Raw genomic sequence first — 13,359 nt, 5'->3', positions numbered from 1 at the left:
CCTCCATCTCAATGTTTTCTGTCCTACTGCAGAACTGCTCCCAGCCAATCAGCTTCCTGCCCTCCCAGCAGGCTCCGGCCCTCTCCTGGGCCCACAGCCTGCCCCCTCCATCCAGCCCCGAGACCAGTGACACCTCATGCCCCACCAGCTCCACCTCCACCTCCCTGGTCATCAAGAATGGTAGGGCTGTAGGACTGGGTGAGGGAGGGTAGGGGAGTAGGACTGGGTGAGGGAGGGTAGGGGAGTAGGACTGGGTGAGGGAGGGTAGGGGAGTAGGACTGGGTGAGGGAGGGTAGGGGAGTAGGACTGGGTGAGGGAGGGTAGGGGAGTAGGACTGGGTTAGGTAGGGTAGGGGAGTAGGACTGGGTGAGGGAGGGTAGGGGAGTAAGGCTGGGTTAGTAGGACTGGGTGAGGGAGGGTAGGGGAGTAGGACTGGGTGAGGGAGGGTAGGGGAGTAGGACTGGGTTAGTAGGACTGGGTGAGGGAGGGTGGGGAAGTAGTACTGGTGAAGGGTGAGTTAAGATGGAGTAGAGACAGAGGGATGAGTTAAGATGGAGTAGAGGGTGAAGGGAGTCTAATAAGAATTCAGTCATCACAGGTGAACAACTACCATGTGTTGTGTTGCATTGTGTCTTTTTGTTTTTCAGAAAGTTTCAGGAAAGATAGCTTTGTGACATTCTCCTTGAAACCAGCATCTGGTAACCAGGTATGTTTGATGTTATACTTACAGTATACTGTACAATTATACTGTAGCTCCATTGACTTAAATCTGTCGAAAGACCATTCATATTCTTGCCTTTGTGCATAGTAACTCCGCTATATACTGAAATCATAGTCAAGTCAAGAAACTTTTTGTTGTATTATCCCCTAAGGGGAAATTTTGTCATAGCCAGCAGAAACCACATAAACATCAGACAACAATTAAATACAATATGAACAACAACCACATCACATTGAGTTTATACTTGTAGTGTGTAGTAGTTCAGTGAGAATAAAAGCAATATCGATCTACTTTACCAGGTTGTTCAACTGACAGCATTCAAGCCCTCAGGTAATTATAACGGCAATTCACTACGGTATTCAAATACACACTCACATTCATATTCACAAGTTTGCCTTCAATGCCTTTAGAAAGGATTAATAATAAAACAAAAACCTTAAATGTTTCAGAGCTGATTAAAAGATAATTCATAACATGTTTACTGTGGTATCACTCCCAGTTTATCAAATATTTCTAACAACCATGGTGGGGCAGTGCCTCTGTCTGCTATGTGTAGTGGGAGGTCAGGCAGATGGTGAGGAGGGTTGGGTCATCTTGAGCGCTTTCTCAATCACCTGAAAGGAGAGAAAGGGACATTGGTAATGGGCTCACTAAATGTTTTTCTCTTTTGTGTTAAACACCTGATGACTAGTGTTTGAGAGGCTCTTGTATTGGGTCCAGTATTGACAGTCAACAAGACAAAAACACTTTGGATTAGACAGAGCAGGGGCTCTGGCCATCATCCACTAAAACACCTGCTCCCCACGTATACGCACAAGCGCGCACACACATATACACACACGCACACGCGGAGCTATGATAAAAGCCTTGTCCTTTGTTGATCTGGCACAACATGGATTCTCAGAGCTTCTTCTCGTGGTCTTTTGTGTTTTTCTGCAGCTTGCTGATCCAGGGTGTGTTTGCTGTCAGATTCCCGAGGCTCGACCGGCACGTACCCTGGTGTGAACTAGGCAGGATGCGCACTGAACACCACCCGACCGCACATAATAGATGCAATCGCTCAAACACTCAACACAATACACACACACACACACACACACACATGCACATGCAAAAAAACAACCCACAAACCTGCACAAAAAAAATCAAACCAACAAGAAACAGACACATGCCTATCCCTAACCTACAGCATACAGACACATTGCACTCACTGTTCTCTGCACACTCTGTGGAAGGAGTGTGTGAAACAGGAAGCAAGACAACTCCCTCCTGCTGGAGCTCCTCCTACTGGCCCGTTCCCAGGGTCAGCAGTCAGCTGCTGTTTGGGAAGGCTCTCGTCTAGCTAGTCCATGTTCAGACATCTGTTCCAGTGGACAGCTCTAGTCCACATTTTTGGTGGAACATCGGTGACACCTCCAATGTGTTGAGGTATACTTTGTTTTGTGTGTACGTTTTTAGTCTTATGAATGCTACTCTCAGCACTCAATATAAGCCTTTATAATTATGTTTTAAAGGTTTTATTACTGTAATATATGACCCGACAACAGGATTGTGTTGTCAGTGTAAGAACATGGATAGTGTATCATTTCCTCTCATCTACGTGATGACTGGTGATTGTAGAGGTGTGCTGCTAACTTACTGTGTACACTGGGCAGCTTATAAAGAGATTGTGTACAGGACCTATCACCAGGTGTTCAGCTGTCACCATTCACAGTGTGCTGTGGAGGCAGAGCTAAGCTTGGCAGACTTCTCAAGCCCTCTCCTCCCCTGGCACAAAACAAACAGACACCGTCATCAGTCTGCTGTAGGAGGATGCACTATGAACTGAAACCCATTACTCACCATGGCTCAAACTATTGCTACCTGTGGACATGTTCCAGATCTCCAGGGTGTGCTGTTTTTAACGATGATGTAGGCGTGACCTTAACTGTTCATACAAGTATATGGACGGGACAACATACCTGTACCTGTAGTTTGTACATACATATGTAAGATTTGTGAGGAAAATTATAGCGACTCCAAAGCCCTTGTATTTTTGGTTTTTGTTTTTGATTCATGTTCATTCATGCTTTATTTGTAACAGTAATGACCTCCAACCTGTTGCAAATGGGTGATTGAAATATACTATTGTAATTGTGGATTATCCAGCTGGCACTCCAGAACCTCAGTTTCACATTGTTCTGAATGATTTTTCCAGCTGAGCTCAAGCATCTCCTATTCCCTGCATATGACATGACTGTATGATACTGTAGAGCCCACATGTTCAAGACAAATAACCGACACGTGTAGAGCTTTACTTCATTGCATTTATTTGTTTGATGCTATTACAATAAAATGTATTTAAGGAAAGCCCAAATGTTTTGTGAAAAATGTTTCCATTGCTGAAGGAGAGTGGGGAGCGTAGAATGTGGATCATCACAGGAATTGTTTGAGAGTTCGAGAGACTCTTGTCACATCACGAAGACAACCACGACAGCCACAACCTCACGTGGAAAAAATAGAACTGAGAAGAAGTAAATGCACCATCAATTTCACAATATAAGCATTTTGGACTCGAGCATAAAACTGTTTTCAGGTGTATCTCCGCTCACCCTACTTATATAAATACTCTGTACAGAGTGAAAGAGGACACTCATTTCAATTAAAAAAACACACATTGAAGATATTCACAGGTTCACAGGCCAGAGTTATATTAAGGCAGGTGTATTGATTGTCTACAATAATTAACAGCTGACTGAATTCAGAAGAATGGGGAGGAGAATAGAGATATGTCTGGTTAAAAGAACGTATTCCAATTCCAAAAAATAAAAGGCTGCATGGCTGTTACTGTGTATTCTATTGTTGTCGCCTGCTTCTGTTCTGTTGTGGATGCCGATCTGCTTCTTCCGGCATCACTCTCCAGAACAATCACATCGTTTCCTTGGAAATGTGGTTCCATAAATTGGATTTCACTTGCTCGCTAGATCCTTCAATTTCACCTTGGACAAAACGTACAGTATTCCTTAGTGCCTGTAGTCCTGGAGCACATCCACAGTCCACGTCCCCTGCCCTGGCCTTGGCCTGGTTCTGTTGCCAGGCGAGATGGCTCCTTGGTGAAAACTGAAGGACAGGCACTTACCAATAACTCTTTTTTTCGTGTGTCTCTGCCTATTAAGAATGTGTCTTTGTTGTTCATTTTTTCCTGCGTTCACAGATGCGGATGTGTCTCCCCCCCCCACTCCCTCACTCTGACATGACTGCTGCTGCCACAGATGGCTTCCTTACATTCTCTCCCACATATCAGAGCCACAGTCAGCTCTCTCTCTCTCTCTCTCTCTCTCTCTCTTTCTCTCTTTCGCTCTTTCTCTTTCAAGTCTTTAAAACTGTGATTAAACTCAAATATGAATGTGCTCAACTCATTAAATGTATGTGGTTTTAATTAATATATTAGCATATTGGAAATATCTAGATCAAACAAACTAAATTATATTGAACATGATATATTTTTTCACTTCTAATTTTTGGTAATGTTGCCGATAATTTACAAAATGACAAGTGCTAAAATAAATGTAGTGATTGCCTTGCAATGCAGTAGATGGGACATTCACCATTAATACATGTTAAAATTGTACATTAACTGTCCATGCACATAGCCTACTGTACTGTAGCTTGCTTGCATCAGTCTTGCACTCTGAGAGCTGTCATAGTGTGTATGTTCTACTGTAGCAAGAGTCCATCTTCTTTTCACACAGACCTGTCCTAGTGTGTGTGTCTCTGCAGGACTACACACACACATTACATAAACACCCCACCCCACACACACACACATACACACACATACACACACATACACACACACACACACATCCCTTCCTTGCTGTAGTCATACACATCATGTTCACAAACACACAGACATACACACACGCACGCACACACACACACACAGTGAAGTGCTGCTCACACCACAAAGGCCCTCTTGGCATGTAGCATCTCGATTAGCAGGTTGTTGCAGGGCACCTCCCCACTTCGGTGCATGTAACACAGGTAGTCCTCAGCCTGGGTGCTGAGGGCGCGGAGCTCAGGCAGGCGCAGCATCAGCTGGCCAAACTTGTCCAGGAACTGGGGGTAGTTGCTCAGTGTGTACTCCAACAGAGCGCCATTCACCTGCTCCTGAACGCCCTCCACAAACGCCTGGTTCTCCAGCAGCTTCACGTCTGCACAAAGTGAGGAGCGGGCAATTAGTTTCACTGATATAATAATCACTATGCAGGAGGATCATTATACAGTAATACGGAGGACTTCTATTTTAAGGCTGTTTTTCTAATTATTATTATAACCACTAGTTTATCAGCTATTCAGTGAGATGAAGTTGCGTCTAAATGTCACCACCTTACTTGTTATTGCAATGCAATAGCTTTTTAATGTATCAACAAAATTCCTATATCTTAAGGAAATGATAACTGAAAGGAAATACAGAACGTAATGTGTGTGTGTGTGTGTGTGTGTGTGTGTGTGTGTGTGTGTGTGTGTGTGTGTGTGTGTGTGTGTGTGTGTGCGCGCGTGCGTGCGTGTGTATGTGTGGACAATAGCTATGCCCTCCATTCAGCATGAGGTGAGTCCTACCAAGAGATTCACATTCACACACTAATTAAATATTTTGAATTATCTTTTCAGAGCGCTTAAGGGCAACTAAATTAGCCCCAACAAACCTGACTCACTTAGGTGAGGGAGAGCTGCAGAATGAAACAGACAGCGGAGAAAGAAAATATTTTCTGCCTGTGACAAGTGCTCTCATTATTCAAAAGCCCTTTGTTCCCTGCTTGCTGGCACTAAACAGCAATCACTTCTGGGAACCTGGGCAATCGATGTCTATACAGAGTCCATATGCAGAAGATGTGACATGAATGTCAGTCAGACAAATGATGGTCCTATCCATTTATGGTTATACTGCGTGCAACAATACCAGATGTTGCCTTTGTAAAGTTGCCTTTTGACAATCTCCTAAATTTAATTAAGTGTTTTTACCTGAGAAGACGGTAACCATCGAATAGACAGTTACATGGCATTTCCATTTAAATGTCAGACAGTGCCCCATTCAAAACAACACCATTCTGCTAAAGCATCGATCAGGCTGAAAGGATCACTTAAATTAAATGGAACCTCACAACCAAGAGATCAAACCAACTGCTACATTGAAACGTTTAGAAAAGGAATGTTCTATAATATAAATCTCTACAAACTGCAAAAACACAGAGCAGAACTGTCTAAATAGTGTCCACAGGAAAAGACAAAAAAGACACAGACAGTATCCTAAAAACATGATAAGAGATCAACAATTCCAAGGTCAAAAGTCATCATTTCTATGCGTGGGAAAGGTCTACTCACTGGGGTTGAAGAGGAGAAGGAACTTGAGACAGGCGATCTCCCTGCGGTCAACCTGCAGAGCCTGCAGCCTGCCAGCCAGCTCCTGACCCCTCTGGACAAGGCCCGACAGCGTCACCTCTGCCTGGGCCAGGACCGACGACAGCTCCATCTGAAATACCCCACCGCAGAACAGGTTAATGACCGGGTTCAGATGCTGCTGCTAACGTTGACACCTACCTGAGACGCCATGTATTCAATCTGCTCTGCACACCATTTTGGTATCAAACTGGTACCCCACCCTCCCAGAAGCATGCGGTATCAAATCAGCATCAAAATCCTGCTGTAGCTATTACAACTAGCTAGCTAGCGACTACTTTCTCATTTTCCCACAAACCCATGGCAGATATAAAAAACGAATAATAATCCCTCGCTGTCTTGTGAGTAGCAAAAAACACAGCATTAACAAGAGGCAAACGGATACAGGCAGCCATTTTCTCCAGTCTCCTCCCCTCACCCCGCTGCTAGTTTCCTGCTCTGTTTGGAGACCTCCAAACACGGCCAATGATAAACAAGCAGTCATCTGTAAGGGTCATGGCGGGGTCAGGGACAGGCCCTATATACAGTCTACACATACAGCATCCCAGATACAGTAACACTTGTAGGTAGGTACAGTAATTACTGTGTGGTTACACATTTTTGTAACTTGGAGATTAAGGCATGTGTGTGACTAAAATAGCTGTATGAGCAATGCTTTTATGTGATGCTGTGTAGACGTTTACCTCCTGGCCAGTGACCAGCAGGAGGCTGTCATCTTTCCCATGCTGCACCTGTCTGGAGACATGGTCCAGGACCAGCAGCTCGGACCAGCAATTATGGAGCAGTTTCATCTGGTCTCCCACCTAGAAGAGATGGATACAGACAAACAGGGTTACCTCAAACCACACATCAGGGTGCTGGAGGATCCATCACGTGTTCAATTCAATGTCAAACAGGATTCCCTATCCTGATATTACAATCTCCAGATAGCATCAATCTAACGTGAACCCCCCCCCCTAAAATCTACAAGTAGGTGATACTGTAGTTCCATCAGAAACACACTCAGACGGATAAATGGTGGGATCATAAAGAGCGGAGAGGAAGATGGGGATTCAGCTGCCATATTTCCAGGTCTGGGGCTGGTGTCAGCGTCTCGCGTCTCATCACGGTGTATTTACGAGCCTCACAGATGACCTCTCCAGCCTTCTCACCTCTTCCTGTCACCCCTCGCACCCAGCCCGCACCCATTACACCAGGCGGGGGATGGGTGGAGAGTGTGTGTGTGTGTGTGTGTGTGTGTGTGTGTGTGTGTGTGTGTGTGTGTGTGTGTGTGTGTGTGTGTGTGTGTGTGTGTGTGTGTGTGCGTGTGTGTGTGCATGCGTGTGCGTGTGTGTGTGTGCATGTGTGTGTGTGTGTGTGTGTGTGTGTGTGTGTGTGTGTGTGTGTGTGCGTGTGTGTGTGCATGCGTGTGCGTGTGCGTGTGTGTGTGTGTGTGTGTGTGTGTGTGTGTGTGTGTGTGTGTGTGCATGTGTGAGGGGGGTGGATTGGTCCCCGCCTTACTGCCAGCACATATTACTCTCTGGGCCGAAGGACGACTCAGTCCGTAATTCTGCAGCTGGTGACACACAGAGTGTTGCTGTAGTCCCCTAATAGCGTCGTCCCCGGTCTGGCCACACATTCATCTGGCAGGGGGGTGACAGAATTACTATCCCTTGAATGAAACGATATATCTATCCAGGGGAGAAGTCCAATCTTGCTGTGGGAGCAACAACATCCCCACATGCAACGTCTTGATTCATCTGAGGCGGACAGAGGGGGGTCATGGGAGGAAGCTAGAGGGCTCAGCGACCTACTGTACTTCCTCTCATGGAGGAATCACCACACACACACACACACACACACATACACACACACACTAAATCCAGCCAGCACATACCCTCTTTTCTCTCCATGTCCTGTAATATCTTAGTCCCCATGCAGGTGTGGGGGAGCCCGGTTCACTGCTGTCAATATAACCTTTGTGGCTTTACATAGGTATCTCTCAGTCCTGACCAATATCTCTATCTCAGTCCAGAAAGAGATCTCTTCTTGCAAGTAGCAGGGGTGAAATAACTTGAATATCTTTCCCGTACACTATCATTCCGGCATCGTACAGTACATATGAATCATACACTGTAGGATGCATGTCTCATGTTGTCTCAATGTGATGCACCACGATCAACGTTGAAAAACTGCATGGCAATAAACATATTCTGATTCTGATATCAAGATAACAGCTCAAGCTCAAAAACCCAAGCTGAAAAACACGATGGAAGATTCATCAACTGGTGGCCTCATCTCGGTCTGTTCTGAACAATGAGAGTCACCAAGCTGGACTAGGGAGAGCTGACATTCCCTCGTTATCTGGTGGTGGAATGTAATTACACAGAGAGAAACAGCTATTTCTGCAGGAGGCTTTCTTGGCAAACACCAACGGCTTTCTGCTTGTCCTGTTCATGTCCAAAACCTCCCAATCAGTTTCTATTCACCAAAGATACATCAGAGAAGCATAGCTGGACTGTGACCTGTGCTAATCGCATGGATGCCTTTATGTAACTGATTGAAAAATGAAAACCCTCAAATCCAACATTTTGATTGATGCTGTAAGCTAAGTGAAAAACGAAAACAGCCAGGCTTGTTCCTAAAGATCTACATCTATGTAGGAGTGTAGCATCATGGTGAGATCAAGCAATCAAAGGAGCCATCTTAGGGCTACTGTATGTCTGTATCTCTCTGACAATCTACGATGCCAGGATGTTCATGGTCCAACAGAGGAGGGTGTATGTCACTTCATCACCACAATGGACTCACTGTGTCTGAGATAAGCTTAGGATAGATACAAACAATGTGACAAAGTTGCTTCAAGATAGGCTACAGTGTAGCAGGTCCCAGGTTAGGTTCCTGATCCCCTCTCCCATGGCGTTAGCTAACCACACTGGCATCGGCCAACCCCCATACCCAAACGTGACTCCTCCTACTCCTTCGCCTACTATACCAGCCACACGTATCCACTGTGTTACAACAGAATATTGATTTTTCTGTCCTCTGGGGGTGCGGACTCAAATTTGACCGGACCTATAACTCACGATGTACAGTACGGCACAACTCAATTACACCACTCAATTGACAAAGAGACTGTCCAAAGGAGAGCCACCAGGCAGACAGTGATGCATCTCAAATCATTACCCGGAGGCAGGGGGAGGGGCTTGCTGGCTGTCACAACTGCTGCTCTGTCCGAGCGGCTCGTACACGAACAAGGGACCAGAGATAAAATGACAACAATGTGTCATGATACATTACTATAGACCTCAGTCCTTTAATGCCAGCATTGGGGTATGATCGTGATAAAAGATATGGTAATTCTAGACATTGGATATTATGTGGTATATGGTCTCTGTGTGGCGTTCTGAAGCCTTACCCTCAGCTCCTTGAAGAAGATACAGCTCCTAGCCCACTCCACTATGGAGAAGAGCGTCTGGTCCGCCATGCGACACATCAGGCTGAAGGTGCTGGACTTCTCCAGCCGGCCCCGGCCACCCTGCTCCTGCTGCAGGTGGGCCACGATCTTATTCTGGACCGCCAGCTCGTCTGGGTCACAGTGCAGCAGCTCCAGCACCAGAGGGGGCAGGCTGGGTGCCTGTGGAGAGCCCGAGGGGTACATATCCTGGAAGGGGTACGCAGCCAGAGACTCTGGGGAGCTAGTGTAGTGGTCGGGACACTCAGACTTGATGGCCCTGGGGAATGTTGTGTACTGGTACTGGGTGGGCAGGGGCACGTGGGTCTGCATGGACACGCCCAGGGAGGGGGGTGCGTACAGGCTGGTCTCATAGTCTGAGGGGCTGATGGAGACTGGCGTTGAGGACAGCAGGCCTTTGGAAATGGTGGGAAGGCAGTGCAGGGTGCCTGTGTAGCCATACTCAGTCTGTACGGGGGAGCCCACTGGTGGAGCAGACTCCAGCTTGAAGCTGTTCGAACGTATCAAAGCCTTCTTCTGCTGCTTCAAGGCTCTGTCTCGCTTGTACATGGGGCCAAACTTATTCCTACCCCCACGCATGCGGTCTGCACGCACAGCTGTCAGAGAAAGAAACATGAAATGGAAACTTCTCAGTAAGAAATAGCATTTCAAATGGATCTTGTATAACTGTCAATTAAGGGACAGCATTTATTAAGCTTTTTTCTTTTTTGGAATAGAAAATACAACCAAAACAGTATAAAACAATAGTGATTCAGCCATGTCTTGACAGTAGTCCTGTTCAAATTGCATACATTTTTAAAAGGCCTATAAGACTACATGTCTTGAATTTTCTCTGCCTTTTAGGCTTTAAAAATGATCAACCAAAGCCTCTCAAGATTATAGTGGTAGCCTATTGCTGCCAAAATACAAATAATAGCCTACAAGTGAAGAGTTTTATTAGCAAGTCAAGAATGTGTCATTTCTCCACGGAAACAGGTGTTTTTTCATAGCTGCTTGGAAATCATGGCATGGGCAGCCTAAGCTTTGCTCGGAATAATAAAATTAGGTTAAAGAATGAATTAGGTTAAAGAATGAAATTCCCTATTGAATGTTCTCCCTATATGCATGGAATCGTACATGTCGAATGTAAAAACTAGGCTATGTTTCCGTCTTGGGAAAATTGGAAAATAGTGAAGACAGATTTTCTCTTAGAGTCACTATAGGATCTATACAAATCCATACAGAGTGGCATGCCAATGGCAGCACGTTAACCATACCTTCTAATCTCATACCAACGTTGAGACATTTCTGGAATCGGCAGAAGGGGCATCTCTTCCGCTGCGTTTTGTCTATTTTGCACTCTTGGTTTTCCGTGCATGTGTACCTCTTGTTATTCTGAACTGTCCTCTTGAAGAAACCCTACAACAAAGATATGTAGTAGTTGATCTTAGCATAGTAGTTGATCTTTATAAAAACGGCGAAATTTTAGGAAAGATGACGATAGAGCAGCCTAAATCATGGACATACAGTAGCCTACCTTACAACTCTCACAGGTGAGGAGACCGTAGTGGTATCCAGACACCTTGTCTCCACAAACAGGACAGAGTTCTTCCAAATCATCGTCATACGTGTATTCCATTACCTTGAATGAGGCACCTGATTCATAAAAAACGGAAGTTGAACATGCATTATGATATTTCACAAAAGGCGAATTAAAAATAAAATTGTTGAACTGAAATATGAAACATTATTTAATGACGACACAATTAAATATTGCCGCCACGGCTGTTCATTTAGATATTAAAAGTATTGTTAAATGATGTCTACTCGAAAATGAAAACGAAAATTAGCACGCCTGATTTTGCTCGGTAGGGCCTACAGAAAAATCTGAAATAAATTGTTGTAATTTATCCCATTAAATGTGATAAAGTAGGCTATAGTGAGAGGCTATCTTTGTCATTCATTAGAGTGATACACTCGAATTTAATATCACCGAATAGGAGCCTGCGTATAGTGCAGGCCTGCAGAGATTACTAAAATTTAATTCAAAGATAAAGTAAAATTCCTAATTCCTCACTTTAAATATCACAGTATATTTTAAAAATATAGGCCTATAGAACATAGGCCTATAGAGGAGAAGCTACTCGAAGCATAATGAAACCGCAGCAAAGCACATTAAAATGTTGCAATTTTTACCTTCAGGCTATTATATTCCCCTGTTCTCACTCCGAGGTAAATCAAGAAATGAATGAAGACAGAATCGCAGGCTTTACAATCCACGCATCATGCAAGCTTCAGCAGTGTTCACCTCCGAGTGTCTCTCTAGTCTAAACCCCGCGCGCATAACCTACAGCCTGCGCTTCGAAACACGCACAGGTCCCTCTCCTCCGGGTTCTACAGGTCCCTCTCCTCCGGGTTCTCACCACCTCTGAGAAAGACGGCCAATGAGCGATAGATGCGACCCAGTCCTGAGAAAACAGCCTATGCGTCAGAGATGTATTCAGAGGAACACCGTGGACAGCACCGTGTGCCGGGGAACCAGGTGATGGGAACAGATTGCATATATATATTTATCTATTGTTGTCTATTTTCTGTTCAATCCACCTGTTTTCATCAATAATAGTAGCCTAGGCTATTGATAAGACGAATAATAAACATGTCTGTAGTAGGCTAGTAGTAGTAGGCTAGTAGTAGTAGTAGTAGTAGGCTAGTAGTAGTAGTAGGTAGTAGTAGTAGTAGCAGTAGTAGTAGTAGTAGCAGCAGTAGTAATAGTAGTAGCCTAGTAATAATAATAATAATGATAATAATAATAATAATAATAAGCATAATGATTATATTAACCATAACCATAATGATAAAAACGCGTAGCCTATGTAGGCCTATGTATGTATGTATGTATGTATGTATGTATGTATGTATGTTCAGGTATTATTGAGATTGTATTATTATTGGTAGCCTAGTTCTCTTGGCCAATATGCTATTAGTGACATTTTAATTTTATCAGTGAGTATGATCATAATTTATTCTATTTCGTTTTTTTTAAACATTAGCCTACATTACTTTGAGATTTTTTTGTTGTAAATTCAAGCCTGTGTTCTATAGCCATCTTAATTTACTTTCGACATCATTATAACCTATGATCAGTAGTTTTGTCTACATTTGATCATTAAAAACATTCAATCATTTCGAAAAGAAAACGAAAACCGCAGAACTCACGAGTAGCCTATTAATTATTTTTTGCAGAATATCCATACAAACGTAACAATCAGAATTGAGCATCGTGAGTTTTCATTTTGACTGGTGTAGACAAGCATATAGGCATAGGCCTATGGGTGCTTTGTGTAGGGCCTTCACTTAAATTCCGTGACTCGCCTATATTTTAAGGGTTTTAAAACAAGAGAAAACAGCATGTTTGGCAATTGAATTTATACCCGGGCATGTCAACTGTAGCCTTAGACTGAAATAACATAAACTGTGTAGCCTGTTGAAAGAAAGAACCAACGAAAGAATAGGCCTAATATCTTATGCGCGATATGAACGGAAATGTGGAACTTTGTTTCAACTAAATCCGACATATCTTAGCTTATTAATAAATAATAATTTGGTATAAGAACTTCTAGGCGAATGTATTTGCTACATTTAGATATATGTAGAGGCAACAAATTATAACGCACTATAAAAATTGATTTACTGACAGAAAACCTATTTTCTACCAGACGCATTTAGCCTATTTTGGCGACTTACCTTGAGCCTTGTCTCCCAACAT

At 43.9% G+C, this 13,359-nt stretch overlaps 2 protein-coding genes across 2 annotated transcripts in view; one reads left to right on the top strand and one right to left on the bottom strand.

Annotated features, from left to right (window-relative positions):
* adgrd2 (adhesion G protein-coupled receptor D2) overlaps positions 1-1,668 on the top strand; it is a gene marked incomplete at both ends in the record, with an annotated part of 32,058 nt that extends 30,390 nt beyond the window's left edge. The window contains 4 exons of the mRNA XM_084457520.1: positions 33-180; positions 648-706; positions 1,021-1,051; positions 1,661-1,668. Of these exons, the coding sequence (XP_084313646.1) occupies positions 33-180; positions 648-706; positions 1,021-1,051; positions 1,661-1,668 (246 nt within the window). The remainder of the gene's footprint in view (positions 1-32; positions 181-647; positions 707-1,020; positions 1,052-1,660) is intronic.
* Positions 1,669-4,657: 2,989 nt separating this feature from the next.
* On the bottom strand, positions 4,658-13,359 carry nr5a1a (nuclear receptor subfamily 5, group A, member 1a; the record flags this gene model as incomplete). The annotated part of the gene is made up of 7 exons (XM_084456957.1): positions 4,658-4,914; positions 6,086-6,233; positions 6,844-6,963; positions 9,558-10,210; positions 10,871-11,012; positions 11,131-11,249; positions 13,338-13,359. The coding sequence occupies 7 exons, from the start codon at positions 13,357-13,359 to the stop codon at positions 4,658-4,660; spliced, it is 1,461 nt and encodes a 486-aa protein (XP_084313083.1).

Source organism: Borostomias antarcticus (assembly GCF_949987555.1).
Source record: "Borostomias antarcticus genome assembly, chromosome: 23".
NCBI lineage: Eukaryota > Metazoa > Chordata > Actinopteri > Stomiiformes > Stomiidae > Borostomias > Borostomias antarcticus.
The sequence above is the reverse complement of the archived record's forward strand: the minus strand, read 5'-3'. Positions and strand labels throughout refer to the sequence as shown.